The 19,420-nt window shown below is 54.7% G+C and overlaps 1 protein-coding gene across 2 annotated transcripts; it reads right to left on the bottom strand.

Annotated features, from left to right (window-relative positions):
• Positions 1-1,719: 1,719 nt before the first annotated feature.
• CSAD (cysteine sulfinic acid decarboxylase) lies at positions 1,720-18,612 on the bottom strand. Of its 2 annotated transcripts, XM_026660735.1 has the most exons (15): positions 18,538-18,612; positions 13,024-13,173; positions 11,370-11,496; positions 10,791-10,881; positions 10,218-10,324; positions 9,062-9,177; positions 7,967-8,046; positions 7,393-7,447; positions 7,164-7,280; positions 6,267-6,331; positions 5,753-5,834; positions 5,141-5,340; positions 4,940-4,991; positions 4,525-4,614; positions 1,720-3,183 (listed from the first exon to the last, which is right to left on the bottom strand). In XM_026660735.1, the coding sequence occupies exons 1-15, from the start codon at positions 18,544-18,546 to the stop codon at positions 3,010-3,012; spliced, it is 1,515 nt and encodes a 504-aa protein (XP_026516520.1). In that variant the 5' UTR covers positions 18,547-18,612; the 3' UTR covers positions 1,720-3,009. The 2 variants fall into 2 exon arrangements, with proteins under 2 accessions (XP_026516520.1, XP_026516522.1); XM_026660737.2 differs by lacking the exons at positions 10,218-10,324; positions 10,791-10,881; positions 11,370-11,496; positions 13,024-13,173; positions 18,538-18,612 and adding an exon at positions 9,582-9,603.
• Between the last annotated feature and the right edge of the window lie 808 nt (positions 18,613-19,420).

Genomic DNA, 19,420 nt, shown 5'->3' with positions numbered 1-19,420 from the left:
AAAATTGTGGTGCAATTTGTTTTGACCTGATATGTGATATACACGACAGCAGTTTGTCATAAATAGAATTTCAGCAATGTAAAGAGAGCTTTTTTTTACAAAAAAAATAAAGGTTTTAATACTTAAATTTAAGCGAGGGATAGAAAGAGATTTGATGTCTATTATTGTAGGAGTTAAAGTATTTTTTTTACATGGTTTAAGCAAGATTTGTTTTATTCTTTTAGTGGTAAAAATTGTCTGAAAATTCCATTTATATATATAATATATTAACCGACTGTTGTGTTTTGTTAGTAGGCTGGGGGAGTCCCTCTCTCTCTTGTGGGATTTGTGGGACTGGATGTTTTTGTGGGCGGGAGCGGGATACAAATGCAAGAAACAATGCGGGAGCGGGTGGGAGTGGGTATTGCGGGGTGGGATTAAAAAAATAGTCTAGTACATGGCTCTCCTGTTAGGAATATGCTGTATATGGTCCCTATCGGCCTTATGACAGCTGGGGAATAGCCAGGGGGCTGGGCTACTGTGGCCACACCTCCTCCCATTATTGGGACGTCCCCCTGCCTGCTAAACCCAGAGGTGAGAGTTCAGTCCTTGAGGGGGCCACTTAGGGATCTGGGGCAAAATCAGTACTTGGTCCTGCTAGTGAAGGCAGGGGGCTGGACTCAATGACCTTTCGGGGTCCCTTCCAGTTCTCTGAGATAGGTATATCTCCATATATTATGTCGTGGGGTTGGGGTGCAGAGCCAGCTCTGTGACTGTGGGGAAGGCACTGTGTGCTGGTGGGATTCCTTGGGGGGGAGGGGGGGGAGGGAGGTCCTACTGATTTGCAGCCAGTTTGCACAAGCATTGCTGCAGCAAAGCCGCTGCACAAGGCCAGCACAGGCCAGGCCGGGCCCTGCAGTGGGAGTGGTGCAGGTCTGATCGCTGCCTCCGTGCCCAATACCAAAGCAGGGAGATGGGCAGCTCCAGGCTCCTGTCCAAGCAAACAGCCCCGGTGGCCTTGTCGGAGCTGGGCTCCAAGGGGGGCGCTAGCAAATGCCGGCTCTCGGCGTATTCTAAATGCCCGGTGGTGATGAGGCCTCGAGTCAAGTTAAAGCCGCGGTTCCCCCACCTCAACGTGTTAAAGTGCCAGCATGAACCCACTAGCTCTCAGTTGAGTGCGGGCACCAGCCAGTGCCACATCCAGCCAGCAGGGGGTCTGTACCCTCCCCCCCCCCCCGCCCCAGGACCCCAGTCTGGTGCATGGGGGCACTCAGGGAGGCTACATGAGAGCAAACTGGCTGGAGACAGAAGACTGAAGGGCTGTGAGCTGGCTGCAGACGGGAGGACAGATAGCGAGCAGTGAGGGAGCTGGCTCCAGCAGGGAGGACAGGTAGCGAGCAGCGAGGGAGCTGGGGCAAAAAGATGAGGTTGTTATGAAGGCCAAAAGGATAACGGGTCCAAAAAGAATGAGAGCCATTAATGGACCTATCCTCCATGAACTTATCAGCCAAGATGGTCACGGACGCAACCCATGCTTTGGGTGTCCCTGAACCTCTGATGGCCACAAGCTGGGACTGGATCACTCAATAATTGCCCTGTTCTGTTCAGTCCTTCCGAAGCATCTGGCACCGGCTGCTGTCAGAAGACAGGATACCAGGCTAGATGGACCATTGGTCTGACCCAGTCTGGCTGTTCTTATGAGCTCTCAGACAATGCTGAGAATGCATACATAGATCTCAAAGCAGGTCAGTCTCACTGTCCTCGTTTCACAGACGAGGATACTGAAGCTCGGGGAGGGGAAGTGACTTATTCGCAGCCACAGAAAGAGAGCGAGCTGGGAATAGAGTCCCAGGGCAGTGTTCTAACCACTGGACCATGCTGTCTCTCCAGCTATAAGTTGTGTTACCGATTCTCTGGAGCAGTAGGCAATGTTGCAAGACTTCTTGCAGCAGTGAACTTCTAAGCTCACCCTAAGCCTGGTGGTCTCTTTAAGACCGTTTTAAGGTGAGTCATTTTAGTTAGCAGGCAAGTGCAATACAATATGGGGGGAGGGGGGAAGCAGAATTTGCCCCGGGCTGGTATGGCGATTTAACAAACGTAGCAGTGGTTTGGCTCTAAAACCAAAAGCCAACGTTTACTGCTGTTCTGCTTATGAAATGCCGGAGGGTTGGGGAGGGAGCATTTACCAAGCATTTATTAAGAACTGACATCATGCGCTTAATTAAATGAATCACAAATACCTAGGCCAGAGTGCTGCTAAGGGCAGGGGAGGAATGACAAAGGAGCACCGCGATCGCTTGGTAGCAGCTTGAGAAGCGGCTTTCGGCAGTTTCGTTTGACTTGAAAAGGCTATTTGGAGGCAACCCAGGTGGAGCTTTGTGCCAGTTCCACACAGCTCGGTGCATCTCCAGGGCACGTGTGGACTGCCCCACAACGGCCATTCCTCCTACGTGATCAGCTGTGTCTGTTGAGCGTACATCCCAGACCCTGGTCTGTTGCACCAGATGTTGATGTTCTACTTGTCTGCAGGCTGGGGCTGAAATGTCCACCTCCAGAATCCAAGATAAGCATCCTCTTCCAGCTTGTCCAAGATGTACCCAAGTCCCCACAGAGTCTTACTGGAGCTGCCTCAGGTCACAGCCAAAGGAAAGCTCTGGAATCATGTGCTAGCTGATGTTCTCAAGAAGAATGCTACCATCTTTTCAGTAACCTCAGGTGCTACCCTCTTCTGGGCCATCACAATGTCCCTTCTCTCAAAAGGACCCAGGAGAGGAAGAGAGGGAGTTGCTAGAGAGAAGCACAAAAGCTGAGTTCCTCTCTGGTGTAATGTCTACGCAGGACATGTGGGAGAGGCCAGCATCTGAACACCTTACTAGGGTATAAATACCTGAACTCTGGTGAACTGTGTTATCATGGTAGTGCCTGCTGGAGGCAATGGAGAAGGATACCATGGGCAGGAGTGGATGTGATGTCCCACTATCATTGGGAGACCTGCCAGGAGCTGATGGTGAGGAGGGGGGCCTGGGATCCCTACAAATCTGTGCCTAGTCTCTCGATCTCATCCAGGAAGAAGTCCAAGTCCTGTTTGGTGACCACGGGATTTGTGACAACCTGGCGGAAGAAGTTGACCTTGCTGCCAAGGGGTTGGTAGCCCACCATCATGGACCCTTTCTTCATCATCCGCTCCTTGATAGCTGGAGCCACCTAGGCGGAGCAGCACGTAATGTCAGCATCAGTCAGTGGTGCATATGGCCACCCAATTAGCCAGCTGTGATATGAACCTGTAACCCTTCTCCTGGGCTATAGAGTAGACCCCTCCAATGGTCAGCCCAACCCATCTAGCTAGCTCAGGGTTTTAGGCTTGTGTGGTGACTGTCCCCTTTAAGAAGGAGCAGGGTCCAGTGCACCTGTGATATGTCAGCCACCTTCCAGTTAGGCTTAAGAGAGGGCCCCATGAGCCAGGAGAGGAACCACAGTGGAGGTGTGGAGGAGCCCCTGAGGAGAGAGGAGCAGTGATGAGCTAGCAGGCGTTGCTTGGGAAAGAACTTCAGGCGACCCAGTGGAGAGAGCTGAATTGGGGAGGGGGCAGGAACAGGACTGTTGGGGAGGACCCTGATGGGTGGAAGGCCCAGGAAGTGGCCCCAAGGCAAAAGGGGAAGATCTAGCTTAGTCAGCGGGAGCTGAGCCCAGAAACAAGAGGGTGGATCCCCCCGAGCAGGCGTGGGACTCCCAGGGAACAGCTGGGGAGCTCTTTGGGCAAAGCCTTGAGGGAAGGGCTGTGGGAAGGGTGGTCATTCCCAGGCAGGGAGACCTGGAGCAGGCGCCAAAGGAAGTGGGGGCACAGTGCTGCTACTGATTCTCCAATGGGTGAGGCCCTGGGCTGGGGGAGGGGAAAATGACTATATGTGTTCACTATGGGAACTGGAGAAAGGTTTCACTGCAAGGTTGCGGGGGAATCACAGCATGGGTGTATGTGAAGACATTCTGCCCCGAGGCAGACGGACTACATTCCTTTCAAGGAAAAGGGAAACTGAGGCTGGGCGCACCTGTTGTGCTGTGGGTTGATGTCGGAAGGTGCCCCCAGCAGGGGTCACCATATAACAGCTTAGATTTTGAAAGGTATCAATGGGATTTGGGTGCGGGACTCCCTAAGAGATTCCCTGGGTGCTGGATGTCCAACTGTGCCAAGTGGCTTTGAAAATCCCTCTCACGGATAATGCCTGGAATGCTGGTGTCTAAGTGTGACAAGAGACATCAACTGGGGCCAATGGGACAAAGACCTAGGGCCTTGGATACAAAGAAACAGTGAAGTCTTAGTACATAGCAAGCTAGAGAAGCAGCCCACAGCCTGGCCTGGCTAGCAGAGAGAAGGCTGGGGTGCCACAGCCTGGGGGTTGGCAGGGGGACAGGACACACACTCACTCTCTCTCTCTCCATGAGTCTGGGTGGGTGTACTGGAGTTTACTACCATCTGGAGAGGCTGTATCTATCCATCAGAAAACAGGGGCTCCCCCCCACCCCACTCCCAGCATTCCCTGCACTCACCTTTCCCAGTCTCTCCCAGTAATTGGCACAGCCCTGCTTGCCCCGGAGGCTGGGCGGCACAAACCAGAAACACAGATTGATGAACTCGGGCTGGGGGAGGTAAAGGAGAAGGGGTCACCAGCAGGGATCTCTGTAAGTAAACAACCCGAGCACCCCGAAACCTCAGCTAATGGAGGTGCAGCCTCTGGAGACTGGACAGGGCCCAAGCCTGCTCCCCCCTCGCTTATGGCTCTAGGAACACCCACGGGGATTGGATTTCATTGCTGGTCAACTCACGTAACAAGGATAAGTAGCTGCTGCCCACCCACCCATCAGTAAGGGCTTTGGGAACTCATGATAAACTCTCCCCGATCCCTTGGAAAACGACAAGCTCCCGATGAGCCGTGGTGTAGCAATGGCTCCAGGTGGCCCATACCTCTATCACCAGCTGGAAACCTTCCCTTTTCTTTATCTCCTCAGCCAGGTACCTAGAGAAGATGAAGAGAACATCGTTGACCTTTTGTGGTGGGCATAAAGCAATGGTGGAGCTAGAGACGCCATCCATGTGTAAGGATCAGGGGGCATCACTAGAGCACCTCTTGGGGTTAGGGGTACCCCTGTATCCCCCACCCCTCACCTAGTGAACTCGAAGGCCCTGTCCACTCGCTTCTCCAGCCCCTCGGTCCCATTGGCCTTCCACATCAGCCACAGCTTGAGGCAGTCCACCTTGCGGCCACACTGGATGGTCTTGTCTCCCGTGTCGTAGGCCATTTCGTAGAACTTGTCGGTCTGGAAGAGGTAGGTGGCGTTGGCGCAGTGGCACCGCTGCAGCAGGCCCTGCAATGGGAGGGTCCAGCAAACACATCAGCATGTCCCGACCAGGGCCCCATGGGACGGCAGGGACAAAGCGTGCGCTAGGCAGGCCAGCAAGGGAGCACTGAGGGAGCTGGATTGGCTCTACATGTTCACAGAAACTCCACTTCCAACAACGCCCAGCAGGGGGTGCTGGAGGGAGTGGGGCAGGAGCGCTGGCAAGGAAGCTCCCAGCTACTCCATTCCCAGCCTCACCCAGCAGGGGGCGCTGTAGGGAATGGGGCAGGGCTATTGGCTGTGGGGGAGCTCCCTGTCACTTCGTTTGCAGCCTCTTCCAGCAGGAGGCATTGTAGGGAACAGCACATAAGCTGCATTCAGCACAGTGGGGTTACAATTGCCTGCCTCCGCAGGGGAGGGAACAGCAGCGAAGACCTACGGAGCTATCTCGAAGCAGGAAGGCAGAGCACTGCAAACCAGTCATCAGCATCTTGTGGGGGTTCCAAGCCACCGAATCCGCCCTGCAAGGGAAAGGGAGACTCAGTGAGACATTAACATCAGCTGGGCCAGGGAACGGGCTGGGGAGCGCAGGGCCGGCTGTGGGTGCACTGGGGCAGCGGACGGCCAGCTACAGGAGGTGTATGGAATGCGATATTCACCAGCAGGAACAGAGCTGCACACACTGATATTGACGTCACAATGTGCTAATTTCAGGGTCTTACGGGAACAGGCTGCCCGTGCTGGATCGGACAGGATCACGTGATGCAGGAAGAGATCATCTCCCGCTCTGGCTCAATACCTGTTCTCAGTGCGTCCTTGAAGTTCTTCACCCCAATGTAAAGTCCTGCGTAACCAGCCCCTCGCCTGATCTCAACGGCTCTGACCTCCACTACTCCCATGAAGCTGCGAGCGCGACCGCTAACCCTGTCCCCCGGTTTGGGGACAGTACCCACCTCTCTATCCCACGCAGGAGATGTCTGTGTCTTCTGGACAGCAGGGCACTCCCACCCCATGCGGCCTGCCAAGGAGGAACAGGGAGAGACAGCAGCGCTTTGAGTTCAGTCAGCAGCCAGTGGGGAGCTACATGTGGCTAAACCCGCTGAGACTGGGGCATGCTGCACCCTCAGCCAAGGGGAACCCATTTTCAAATGGTCCTTCTAGCCCAGTCTAGGGCCTCTTCTCTCACTGTGACATCTACGATCCCCTGCCTTTTGGCTGCTCTAAGGGGAGAGCCTGACCCTAAAGCCTCCTGCCTGGGTTTTGCATGAGGCCCAGCGCACGTGGAGAGAGGACGGTAGAGCTGGAGGAATGCAGCCGTTGGTTCCAACACCAAACTGGCCTATATGAATTGGCAAGTGACTTCCAGTCTGGGTGCTCGAGAGATGGCAGAAAAAAAAACTACTGTCCAAGTGGCCCAAGGGGTGGTGGGAAGGCACTGGAGGACTAGCGGCCCCCAAGCAGTGCATCCTCACTGCGGAGTGATAGCAGCAGACCAGTTGTGCTCACTTTGGCTTCAGCCGGTGCCCCAGTGGCGTTAGTAGCATCGCAGAACATGGGTGATGGTTTGTGTGTGTGGATGGAAGAGAGTTCACAGGATCCTTCACGCTACAACAGGAGTGAACTAGACAAGCTGTGTGGGGGTTAGGGATAGGGCTTGTCAATTACCAGCAATGCTGGGTCTGTTCAGCCAAGCTGTGGTAACCAAAGGGTCCCAGTGACCTCCTCATCTGCTCCCCTAGCCCCACCTCCCTTCCTGGACAGACATCGCACGTGCCCAGGGACGGAGCCCTTCCTAAATCTCTAGCGCCCGAGGGCACATCTCCCTGCCCCGCCCTCCTTGGGGGACTCACGTCCACGTGAAACCAGGCCCCGTGGCGCTCGCACAGGTCTGCCACGTCCACCAGTGGGTCGAAGGCTCCCAGAACAGTGGTGCCGCAGGTGGCGTTGACGAAGAAAGGACAAGCGCCCTGGAAAGGAAGAGGGGCAGTGGGTGGGGGGCGGTGTTACAGGGCAGGGGTGTTCCTAGCAGGCTGCTCCCTGCCCCACAGACCAGACCCCCTCACCCCACCTCAAACTCACCTCAGATTTTGCCTTGTTGATCTGTTTCTCCAGGTCTGCAGGGATCATTTTCCCCCTGAGGATGAGAGCATAAATTATCCCCAGGGGCGGACTCCGTGCAGGGAGCAGAGATGGATTCTTCTACCCAAGACCAGGCAGGTGGCTGAAGGGAAGCGTCTGTGGGAGCTGTTAGCTACCCTGCTCCCTGCTTAGGCCAGCAAGAGTCACTGATGGGACTCATGGAGGAGTGATGGCTTGTGGGAGCTCCCAGCCACTGCAGTCCAGCATCCTCCAGATACAGAGCCTGAAGGAAATGGGGCATGTGCCTTGGGTGTTGGGGCGCATTCAGCTACTCCAGTCCCAGCCTCTCCCAGAAGGGGGCGCTGGTTGCTGGGGCGCTTCCAGCTACCCAGCTCCCAGAAAGGAGAGCTGTAGAGAGCAGGGCAGAAGTCCTGGGCGCTGGGGTGCTTCCAGTGGCTGTCGTACCAGCCTCTCCCAGCTGTAGGGTGCTGTAGGAAGGGAAGGAGGTGCAGCCGAATGGAACCAGTGCCAGGTCTGGATAAAGGCCCCAAGCATTCCCAGCATGAGCTCTCACCTCTCATCCACTCCGACCAAGTAGATGTTGTCTGTGCCAATGCCCAGGAAAGCTGCCCCCTTCTGGATGGAGTAGTGGCACTGTGGGGGAAGGCGGAAGGGAGGGAATCAGTACAGACTCCTGCCAGGGTCCAGTCCCAAAGAAATCACAGGGCAGGAAGTGTCATTTAGAGGTGAGAGCTGCAGGATCCCTGGGAGTCAGGGCTGCTTTCACTGCATGCACCTTTTTGTCATGTATTGCAGGGGGGCTGGAACAATTTGTATGTGGGGGGGGGGCTGTGAGCCATTGAACCAAACTGTAAACCCTGGATAGGATGGAAACCACTTCAAGTGGGGGGTGTGGCAGCACCCCCCGCACCCCTAGTTCCAGCACCTCTGCTGTATCGTGTATTCTGTGATGCTTTAGCCCTGCTGCGTTATTCCCATGGGGGGACCCCTGCACGGGGTGGATGAAGAACTAATGCGCCTTAATTCTCCGACAGGGCCCCTCGTACTCTGGTAAGAGGCCCATTCAAAGGCGTGGACGGATTAGACAGATGTTGACGTTTATGGGATTTTTGGCCTTGTCCAAATTAGCAGGAAAATGCTACAGCAAGAAGCCATAGGCTGAAGTTCCTCGAACTGCAGCCTCCGTCCCGTTCCTCTCCTCCTCCCACAGCACCTCTCAGGCATTTACAAGTGCGGGACGGATCGCTGCTCTGATTGCCGGCTGAATCCAGGCCCTGGGCATCTTTCCAGGGGCGGAGAGCGACCCTCAGGCATTGCAACCCTTAACCCTGTGGTACACCCACTTGGCCTACCTCCATCCCACAATGCAATGCTTCCTGTTTGAAAAGGACCCCCGAAAGACCCCAGTCCCTGTGCTGGGCTGTGTGTATGGCACGCTGGCCAAACTGGGGAGGGGACTGTAGATGGCCTGGGTTAAGCCAAATGGCACAGACGCTGAGGGCAGAAGTGGGTCATGCTCTGGGCCTTGCTGATCCGTGGCTCTGATGGGGTGACACTGCAGCACCCCATCCTTAAGGGGAGACCAAGCCCAGCCCCCCTCTTCTCATGCTCCTGTCATGGCTACTGAAGGGGAAGCCCCGGGTTGCACCTCTTGCGAAGTAAACACCGCCAGCCTCGGCAGTGCCCAGATGCCCGTCCGCTTGCTGTCCGGGAATCGCTGGTACCGCGCCACGTTCATGGCGTATATATTGGAGAGGGAGCCTCCTGTAGGGAAACAAACCCACTGAGATCAGTGCAAGCCTGTCGCCCACTCCCCATGTGCTGCGGGACAGGCCGGGGCAGGAACAAGGACAGCTTTGGAGGGGAGGAAGGAGGCTTCAATCACTGCATCGAGAAGAAACTCGCCCTGGTGGAGTCCCCGCTACCACCAGCAGGGTACGGGAGGATGCTCACACTGCTGAGGCGAGGAAGTTGGCATCAGCAGGGCACTGTTGAGAGGAAGCTCACACTGGTGGAAGGAGGTTGTTATTGGCAGTGCACTGCCGGGAGGACGTTCACACTGACCGAGCACTGCTGGGAGGAAGGCCCAGGTGGCACTGGTATATCACCGTAAGAGCGTCAGGTTCTAGGACTCTGCATAACAAGGCAGAGCTTTTTTGCTGACTCACCTTAGTGCCGGGTGCCAGAACCCTGCAGAGAGAGACAGAGGTATTTCTGCTGCCTCCTTCTGTAAGGGAGGTCCTATCCGGTCCAAGCCATGACATAAAAGGGGCTGGAGGGTCTCTCTGAGGCAGAGGGAACGAAGGGTAGAGATCGGGGGAGTCCTGCAGAGAAGCACCCTAGGAAGAGCCAAGCTCAGGAGAAAGCTTTGGTCACAGGTTATGTTCTGTTGTTGTTTTTTAAGTGAACCGTAAAGGCAAACTGCAGGGAGGGCTGAGTCTGCCCCCTGCCCCCATGTCAGCCAAGGATGCCAGCTGCTAACCCTGCTCACACACTTCTTTCAGGGATCTCCTAGCCCTGCAGGACTCTGGCAGTTCTGAGCTGCATGGTATAGGAGCCAGATCCTGGGGAAACTGGTGCAGCTCAATCAGTGTCAACAGAGCTACCATGATTGACCCCAGCTGAGGGTCTAGTCCTGCACCTTCGCTTTGGATCTGTCGGGGGGGACATAAACCAGACCGGCAATGGGGAAGGAAGGACCCAGCACCCCAATCCCAGCAGGAAACCCGGTTCATGAAAGGGCAGTGATGCCCTGGGTGCCCCTGGCTTGACCCTCCCTCTGGCAGTATATCAGCCTCATGCACCTGGGCAGAATATCCCGTCTCCACTCCCCCAGCCAATCAGCTCCCGCAGCTTCTTCAGCACTACCTCCTCCATCAGCACAAACACGGGGGCGATCTCGTAGGTGTACCTGGGGGGGGACACAGACACACCTCAGTGAGGCACCCGGCCATTGTGGGAGGGGGCTTACCAGGAGGGTGTGAAACCTGCAGGGCGCTGGTCCATATTGCAGATTGCAGACCAGCTGGGCAGCGATGGGAGCTCTGATTCAAGAGTACGTGGGCGTGGGATAGCAGTGGGGGCTATGGGTCGGGATTATGGGGCATCAGCAGAGCTGTGTGTGGGGAGCCACACCCCCTCTACATCTAAAGAAGAGACACTGCAGCCTCTGGGACCCTCAGGGCAAAAATGAGGCCCCAGAACTTTCCCCCCCTTTGTGAATTTCACCCACCCCTCCCTGTCTTTTGGCAGCAAACAGCCCCGGCATTCTCTCTTTCCTGTGTCCTTAGCTGTCCTTGTGCCCCACCCCCAGCTAGATGCACTGCTGCCTGGGCAGCTCCAGGCAAAGGGTGCTCAGAGGCAGGGCAAGGACTTACTGGCTGGTGTTGAGCGTCTCTGTGATCATCCGTCCCACCAGGGCATGGGGATCCAGCCCCGAAAACAGCTGGTTAAAGAAACGAGGATGACCTGGGCGGCGGGGGGGAGAGAGAGAGAGAGCCTTTAACACAGGGAAAGAGCAGGAAACAGAGCTTGTGTCCTCATTAAACCTGGGCTAGATCCGACATCAGTCACCAGCTCAGCCCTACACTGGGCAGCCCCCAGGACCTGTGAGTCCACAGATACAGCCCCTACAATTTGAGCTAAAGGAGAATCTCTGTGAGCTATAGCAGTTTCAAGGCCGTTACTCTCTTTGGGCTGCAGCCGCTAGAGGGCGATAGCCACATTCACCTGGCTGGGCTCCAGGGACATAGACACCCTAGTTGGTACGTCACAGCTGCGCTGATATCCCTTACGGACGTAGTTCTGACCTAGCATTCAGGCCCTGCTCAGCGGAGGGCGAGCCTTGTTCTCCCTCTGACGCGCACACAGGCAGCTCTGAGCACAGCCAGTGGGAGGCGGGGGACCCGCTCCGAGGGCTGCACCAGGCCCAGCCGTCGGAGTCTCTCATCACCTACATGTTTTCACGCTGTAGTGGATGACGTCCCGGCAGTGCTCCAGCACCCTCTGCTGGGGCTCCCCACTGCTCCTCAGCTCCAGGTCCAGGATTTTCTGCAGGTCTTGGGGCTCCCTCCAGTCACAGACCTGAAGGGACAGAGACAATCCGTCAGAGCCTGCTGAGCTGGGAAAACAGCCCTTCCCTGGATGCTCCCTTCGCCAGGGGGCACAGGGCAAGCAGGGCCCACCTCAGCAGGGAGCCCCCGCCCAGCTGGGGGCAAGGCTGGTAGAAGATGCCCAGCTCGTGACCTCAGGAGCCTGTGCACATGTGTGAGGGGGGTTACTCCAGGCTGGGGGGAAGGAGTCGGGTCCTGTCTAAGCAGCAGCAGAGGGCAGCTCAGTTCTACGCACTCTCCTCCCCACCGTTAGCGCCGGTACTACCTCTCACCGTCCCTGGCAATGGAGGAGTCTGGAATGGTCACTCCCCCGACCCCAGGGTAGCCGTCCAGCCTTTGCTCAGTGCCCAGGACTGCGCATGTATTTCCCCTGGACTGAGCCCATAAACAGGGAAGGACGGGAGGGGAATGGGGTCCGAGCAGCACATCAGAAAGAGGCTCTCCCTGCGGCCGCAATCCCAGAACGTCTCCCTCCCGGGGCTCCCCAGGACCCTTGTGACAACACATGGAGCCCTTCCCCAGGCTCTTTCACACCACGGGGCCTCGTTTTTTCCCCTCTGCAAAGTGGGATGCTGCCGGCCTGCCTCCCAGAGCGAGGCCTCCAAGCTCAGTGCTCCAGCGTGTCCAGAGCTCTTGGAGATCCTCCCCTGGGAGAGGGGACAGCGGAGCACAGTGCCAGTAGCAGTCAGGGGAACAGACAGCACATGCCGAGCAAAGTCACTCCTCTGCTTGCGATCTAAGGCATGAGCGGGCCCAGTACGGTGTGGATGGGCGCTGGCGTGCAGCCTGTGGCCGCTCTCCTCTCTAGGCACCGGTGCGGTCCATTACGACGTACCATGCTCCTTGAGCTGAGTGGCCAGGCCGAATTGCAGGCTGTGAACTGCCGTCTCCATGAGCTCCCCTTTAATATTAAAGCCGAGGGTGCGATCGGCGCTGTTTTGTATACATGAGGTGGGGCCATAGGGCTCCTGGTCCAGCCCTTAGCCAGGTAGTCTGTGCCCGGCTGGCAGGGGGTGGCCAGACAGTCTGTGCCTTGGTGGCAGGAAGTGGCCACCTGGTCTGTGCCTATATTGTAGAGGGTGACCAGGCAATCTGTGCCCGGGTGGTGGGGCAGTCTGTGCCCAAGTAGCAGGGGGTGGCTGTTCAGTCTGTGCCCAGGCAGTAGGGGGCAACTTGTGCGTGGCTGCAGGGGGTGGCCTGTGACACTGGTTAAGGCCAGCTGGATCACTGCTCTGGTGGTGCCACGTTCCTGCCAATGGATTGGAAAAGCCGATGATCACCACCGCTCTGGGCAAAGGGCACCTGGAGACAGGGAGAGGGCCAATGATCACCACTGGCAGCAACTCGTCTTAGAAACAGACAGGAGCCCTTTGCAAAACACCTTTGTGGTAAGAGGGAAAACTCCCTCCCGTGCCCACGCTGAAGAGGGGCCAGCCACAGGCTACCCCATGGAAGGGGTGGAGCTTAGGCCAGCCACCCCTGCCCTCAGGAGCCCCACCTTTTCTGCGACATCTGTCCCTTTCCTGACAGCTTCCTCCAGGATGATCTGGAAAGCTTCCTGCAGGAACTCTTCGCCGGCCATCTTATCCAGGGCGGGGTGGGACAGGGGGTCTTCTGCCATCGTCAGCCGTTTCCCCCGAGAATGCCCCTGTACATCAGAACACACCAGACGTCTGTGAATCTCTGTGGAGACCTACACTTTCCTGGGAGAGAAGCGTGAAGCCTGGGGAGCTCTGGACATCATACCTGCAGTACAGGAACCTTCCCTATTCGCAGCCTGCTCCAGCACCTTCCCGAGGGCAGTGGGAGTCACAGACAACCCTACCTGCAGCATGATCCCCAGAGGGGTGGGTGATATGGACCCCTCTAGAATGACCAGCCCTTGCTGTAGGACTTGGTCATCTGCAGACACCACCCAGCGTTGACCATTCATGTCCAGGCAACATGGCCAGCCCAGATGCCGGGCACGTCACCCAAAGGTATGGCTGCAGCCTTCCTTGTCACATGTGGAGGACATTCCTCCGCAGATCAGGGGCCACAAACTCCTGGTGGGTTATAGGCCAAGGAGCATGAGCTCAAAGAGCTTGGAACTAAGGGTCATTCCCCTCCCCCCAGAGCTTCAAAGTCCTCTGTAGGCCCTGCCTCTACAGCTTCCCTCCTGCTGCCGGTGCACCTCCTAGGCCAGTATCCTCTTTCTCTTCTTCTTCACCGCCCACCCCACCCCCCGCTTCCCCTTATGCTTGGCTAATAATTGAAAAAATTGAACTGTGGTAGCATCTAGTCATGGCCCAGGACCCCGCTGTGCTAGGCGCTGTACAAACAGAGCAACATGACGGTCCCTGCCCCAAAGAGCTCCCTATCCAAGTACAAGACATGAGACGACAGGTGGATTCAGCCACACAGAGGGAGGACTACCAGGAGACAATGGGACAATAATGGTCAGCCTGGTAGGCAGCGATCTCAGCACCCCGGCTGCCTGCCTAGGACATCGTCTCCTTTCCTTCTGCACCACGCAACCCCCATCTCTGCTGTGAAACCCTTCCTAAAAAACCCCTTCTACTGTGAGTGCTCTTCAGTGATAATCTGATGCCCACCCTATTCCATAACCTCTGTACCACGGAGTCACCCCTCTGCATCTAAGCGACACTGCCTGTGCCCGATCCTGTCGGTCAGCCCTCGGGCCACAGTCCGATTCTTCCTTGCAGTTTTATGCCGTGCTGAGAACTCTTCCCGCCCACGACAAATAACTGTGCTGAGCTCTCTCCCATTGAAGCCCATGCGCCCCCCAAACAACCACTCTGGAAAAAAGCCACCCAGTGTCCTGTTACCTGTCCAGCACCGTGAAATCTGTGCCCAGATCACAGGGACAAAGTACAAAGGAAACGATCTGTTACTGACAAGTCACTCCACACAGCAGCTCTTAAAGGCACCCCTTGCTGCTTCCAAGAGATTTTCTATTTGCCAGACACAAATAGAGTCAAATTCACGTAGCCCCCTGCTGGGCTCAGTCCAAACAGGCCGGCTCCGAGGTACTGTACCTCTATGTGCTAAATGCTGTTTGCCACAGAAATGCCAGGGACAGCCCAGGCCAGAGCAATGCTGAGACATTACAGACTCCTTTGGGAAAAGGCAACAGAGGGTCCTGTGGCACCCTCAGATTCAGACTAACACGGCTACCCCTCTGTTCCTTTGGGAAAAGTGATCATTACGGATCATCTGGTGCTCAAGGAAGGGGGCAGGGTGCCCGGCCACCGATGGGAGCTTTCTGAACACCTTTCTTCTTTCCCTCCCAGCCCCTCTCTCTCATTCCCCCCTTCCTGTGGGTCAGGCGCAGTGGAGATGCAGCAGCTCCTTACCTGTCAGCTCCCAGAGGTGAAATGAACTAGGCAGCTCTGGCCAAAGTGCACTCTGTTGGCCTCAGTGCAGTCCACAGAGCCCTGCCCTCATATTCTCTGCAGAGGTGTGGCTAGCAAGGACTACAAGTCCCAGGGCGCGGCACCCCATCCGACCGCCAGACGAGGTGCAACAAGTAGCACCTACAAGCCCCCGCATGCAATGCACCAACTTAAGTCAAGAGGAAGCGCAGAGAGTGGAGACGGCTTTAGCAAGCAATGGATGTGCATACAAGGTTCACTTGTGTGCAGCCGAAAAAGCAACTACCCAGGGGTGCAAGAGAGAGCACCCTCTGCCCTAAACATTAATTTATGCCCTCAACATCCCAATATGGGCGAGAGAAAGGCTGGTCTTGTGATTAAGAGTCTGACCTGGGATTTAGGAGAGCTGGGTTCAGTTCTTGGTGCTACCACAGATTCCCTGTGTGAGTGGGGGCAAATTACATGAATCTGAGTGTGCCTCTGTAAAGGCGTACAAGATCTGTACAAGATCCCCTCTGTAAAATGCGGATGATAAAGTTTCCTTTCTCCTACCCTTGACTATTTAGACTGTATGCTCTTTGGACAGGGATATCAATCACCATGTGTTTATACAGTGCTTAGTATAATGGGGCGCCTTTAATACAATTAATAAATACATTCCCCAATTTAGCTGCACCAGCTAATCCTCTGCTAAATACTCGCTCAGTGCAAGTCACACTTGATCACTGAGTACCAGGTGAGTGCTACTTCCCCATTTGCACCAATTTTTCTTACACCTGATGTAATGGAATTGTTACGCCGACACCCCTGATTTCTGTCTGTCTCCTGCTCTGTGCATTCTCCAGCTAAAGCAAACCTTGCAACTCCCAGTGCAGAAATGGAACAAAACAGACCTTGTAGAGGATTTGCCACACTGGATCAAATGACTGGTTCATCCAGTGTGGCCTCACGAATCCTGCCAACAACTGCTACTTCAAAGAAAAGTTAATATAATCCCATCATGCACCTGGCCGATTGTGCAATGATGTACAGAGGCGGTAACAAAAAATGATGTTCCAATCCCAGACAGGCTTGCAGCTCACATTACAGCATGAGAGGTACTTGGCTCCTATCTGAGCCTGCCAAGCTATAAAAGTTATTACTGGATCTAAAAACCATCCACGCCTTCTTCCAACCCAGCCACAGCCGTTCTCCCGGGGAAATGCACAGGCTGATTAAGTGCTGCCTGAAGACTTGTTTCCATTTATTGGGGATTTAAATTTAGCAGTCGTTCGTTTCAGGAATGGAAATTCCAGCAATTTTTAGGAGGTTCCTAGTGTAACGAATACAACACTCGGTCTTCTTACCTCATTGATTCTCCACATTTCCCATGCTGAGCCCCCAAGTTACAAGAGGCAGAGGTTTCGGGCCTCCTCTCCCATGTAGCCTTAAAGATAGGATGGGTGGTCGTGCCCCCGGAACCCTGTTTGCACACGCCAGGTCTTAGCTTATGCACCTGAAATGCAAAGCTTGGACCTGAAAACCACCTTCAGGGTTGCTGAGATCTGGCCTGTTCAGTCTGATCCATTTGGTTTGGCCCAGTATTTGGCTCACTCAGATCCAAATCTCCCCCAAAATCTAGAGTGTTTGGATCCTGCAGGGCCCACGTCCGCTGGTTATTATAACGCATTATTTACAGCTTGCAGCACCACAGACACAAAGGAAGTCAAGGTCCCTGCCCTGAAGAGCTTTCCTTCTAGAAAGGATGGACGCCGCACTACAAAAGGAGGAGTGACCAAGGAGAGATTGAGAGAGCAAGGAGAAAGGAAAGCCTGCTCTTGAAAGAGCATAATCAGTGTCAGAGCCAGGGTTGGGGGGTGAAGGCAGGCAAAGGGCAATTGCCTCCCCACTTTTTAAACAGGGGACCCATGCCCCCCACTTTGAGAATATAGGCGCTCGGCAACAGGTCAGCATGGAGGTAACCTGGGATGCTACAGCTAGGACCAGGCAGTGGAGTGCAGGGGCAGGAGACAGGTGATGCCAGAAACCAGAGCCGTCTGCACAGTGGAGTCACCAGTGGGGAGCAGGAGCTGAGCACAGGTTGGGGGAGGCGGTGACCAGACAGGCCATGCAGGGAGTCACCCCTTGTTCCCCTGGGCCTCCCCAGCTCACCCCTGCCCTTTTGAGAATATAGGTGCTTGGTAGCAGGTCAGCACTGGGGAGCCGGGATGCTGCAGCCAGGACCAGGCAGGGGAGCACAGAAGCCAAAGCTTCTGGGAGCCGGAGGATGACGGGAGTTGGGTACCAGGGTTACCTGGACAGCAGAGTCACCCGCAGGGGGAGCAGGAGCCAAGCATAGGTAGTGGGGAAGGCAGGACCAGGACGGGCTCTGCAGGGAGTCACTCCCTATTCCCCTGGGCAGCCCCCAGCTGCTCCCCTCTTTTGGTTGCTGCTTGCCCCCCCCCCAACTTTTCTGGTCCTTCCAGCGCCACTGGAGAGCGCTCATTCCCAAAGAACATTACTTTGACCCCAATGGAGGAAAGGACATTAAACGTGTGCTTAACTCCCACAAGCTGTTACTCTCCTGAGTCAGGGTTTTAATTTGCGTCTTGAGCCAAACTTCTCTCCTGTTGATTCAGTATCACTTAACCCCAAGCTTTCTAAAATCAGGAGTGAGGTCCCCAAAATCATGAGATTTAAAAAAAAAAAATCATGATTTTAAGCCAAATAAAATAAAAATGGGCTTCTTTTTCTTTGCTTACTGGTTTCTGAGCCTGTAGCTCACATTGGCTTCACATTCTCACGCTCTTCTCTGCAACCATGAGGGTTAGAAACGTAATTTTAAAAAAAATGATAGCTGAGATGCTCTTCTAATCACAGGACTCCAGGACCTGGGGTTTTGAGGCACCAGATATTGTCAGACTTGCGATAAAATCATCAGAGTTGGCAGCACTGCTGACTGGTTGAGGGGGATATTTTCAAAGGTACCTAAGGGATTTCAGAGCACAAGCCCCAGTGATTTTCTATGCCACTTGTGCTCATGGGGCCCTGGGAAAAAATCTTCTCCTGTGTTTGTTAAAATAAACACGACTCTTGTTTATGATCAGCCTGAGAATAGTAAGGAGCATGAAACCTACAAGTTCTGAAAAGCGATTGGAAGGCAGAGAGGGATCTGAGTCACAGAGAGCATGTTACAATCACCATCCCTGGGTAAGACAAGGCCTTTCACTGTAAATCATTAAACTTTCCTTTCACAGTAATCTCATTTACTTGCAAAATGAACATCACCCTTTTACAGCCCCACTCCGCTCCAGGAACCCACCCCTAATTCATGAGAATCCACCGACCTTCCAAATGTGCTTTGCCCAACAGCCTGCTGCCTGCTTTCTGCGTGTGTATCCCCCTAAAGGAGGGGAAGGTGGGGAGGGGAAAGGAACTCTGGGGGAGCAGCACAGCCAGCACACCATGTCAGGATCAATTCCTGCACCCTGGCCTACGGATCCAAATGGGAAATTAACTACAGGTATTAGTCTACATGGTATCATCACAGGACTGGCCGGCACCAACAAGGGACAGATCCCTGCCAGACTTTTATGGAGAGCAAATAGGGATTTCAACAACAAGGCACACTTTATTTTAAGCCAGGGGGAATTTCTCACCTGCGACATCCCAGATCTGCAAGCTGTGAAAAGTCACGTGATTGTAGCGGCCATACAGGCTGCACTTGCCACTCCCTGCCACTAAGGGTCCCCATTGCTTCTGAAACAACTGTCAGTGACATGGGGCTGTGTACTGTACATTATTACAAGGGGTCTGTAGGTCAGGGAGTCATAGTAGTCTGTGTAGATCCCTGTTTCTCTTAGGAGCTTCGCAGGGAACAGTGAGTCCCTAAGCTGCAGCCTCCCCGCCCTAAAGTGGGGGGATTTTTCAATGCACAGGGAATGTTGGGCAAAAATCCCTTTGGATGCACGTTCTTTTAAAAGTGTGGTGCAAGGGGGGAGGGATAGCTCAGTGGTTTGAGCATTGGCCTGCTAAACCCAGGGTTGTGAGTTCAATCCTTGAGGGGGCCACTTAGGGATCTGGGGCAAAATCAGTACTTGGTCCTGCTAGTGAAGGCAGGGGGCTGGACTCGATGACCTTTCAAGGTCCCTTCCAGTTCTAGGAGATAGGATATCTCCATTTATTTATTTATTTAAGGATGGCCTCTTTGTTCTGGGTCTGTACAGCACTAGTGCCGTGGGATCCTGCTCCGTGACTAGAACTCCTGGGTGCTACCACAGTACAAATGTTCAATAATAATAATAATAATAATTAATAATTTAGCACTGGTGGAAAGTACCGCCCGGTACAGCAGGGGCAGCAGCAGGGTATGCTTTGCCCCAGCCCACTGCTCTCCGTTCATGTGCGTCCAGCCATCCTGATCACGGAAGGCAGTGTCTAGGACTGGGATGGGAGTTCTGTCTCCCTAGTCCATCCATTGCTTCACCCAGGGACTATTTACTCTCTGTTTGTTCAGTACCTAGCATAATTGAGATCTGCCTT

The sequence above is a fragment of the Terrapene carolina genome, unplaced genomic scaffold (assembly GCF_002925995.2).
Source record: "Terrapene carolina triunguis isolate 2854851 unplaced genomic scaffold, T_m_triunguis-2.0 Scaffold836, whole genome shotgun sequence".
Taxonomy (NCBI): Eukaryota; Metazoa; Chordata; order Testudines; family Emydidae; genus Terrapene; species Terrapene triunguis.
This window is presented reverse-complemented; position numbering and strand designations above follow the sequence as displayed.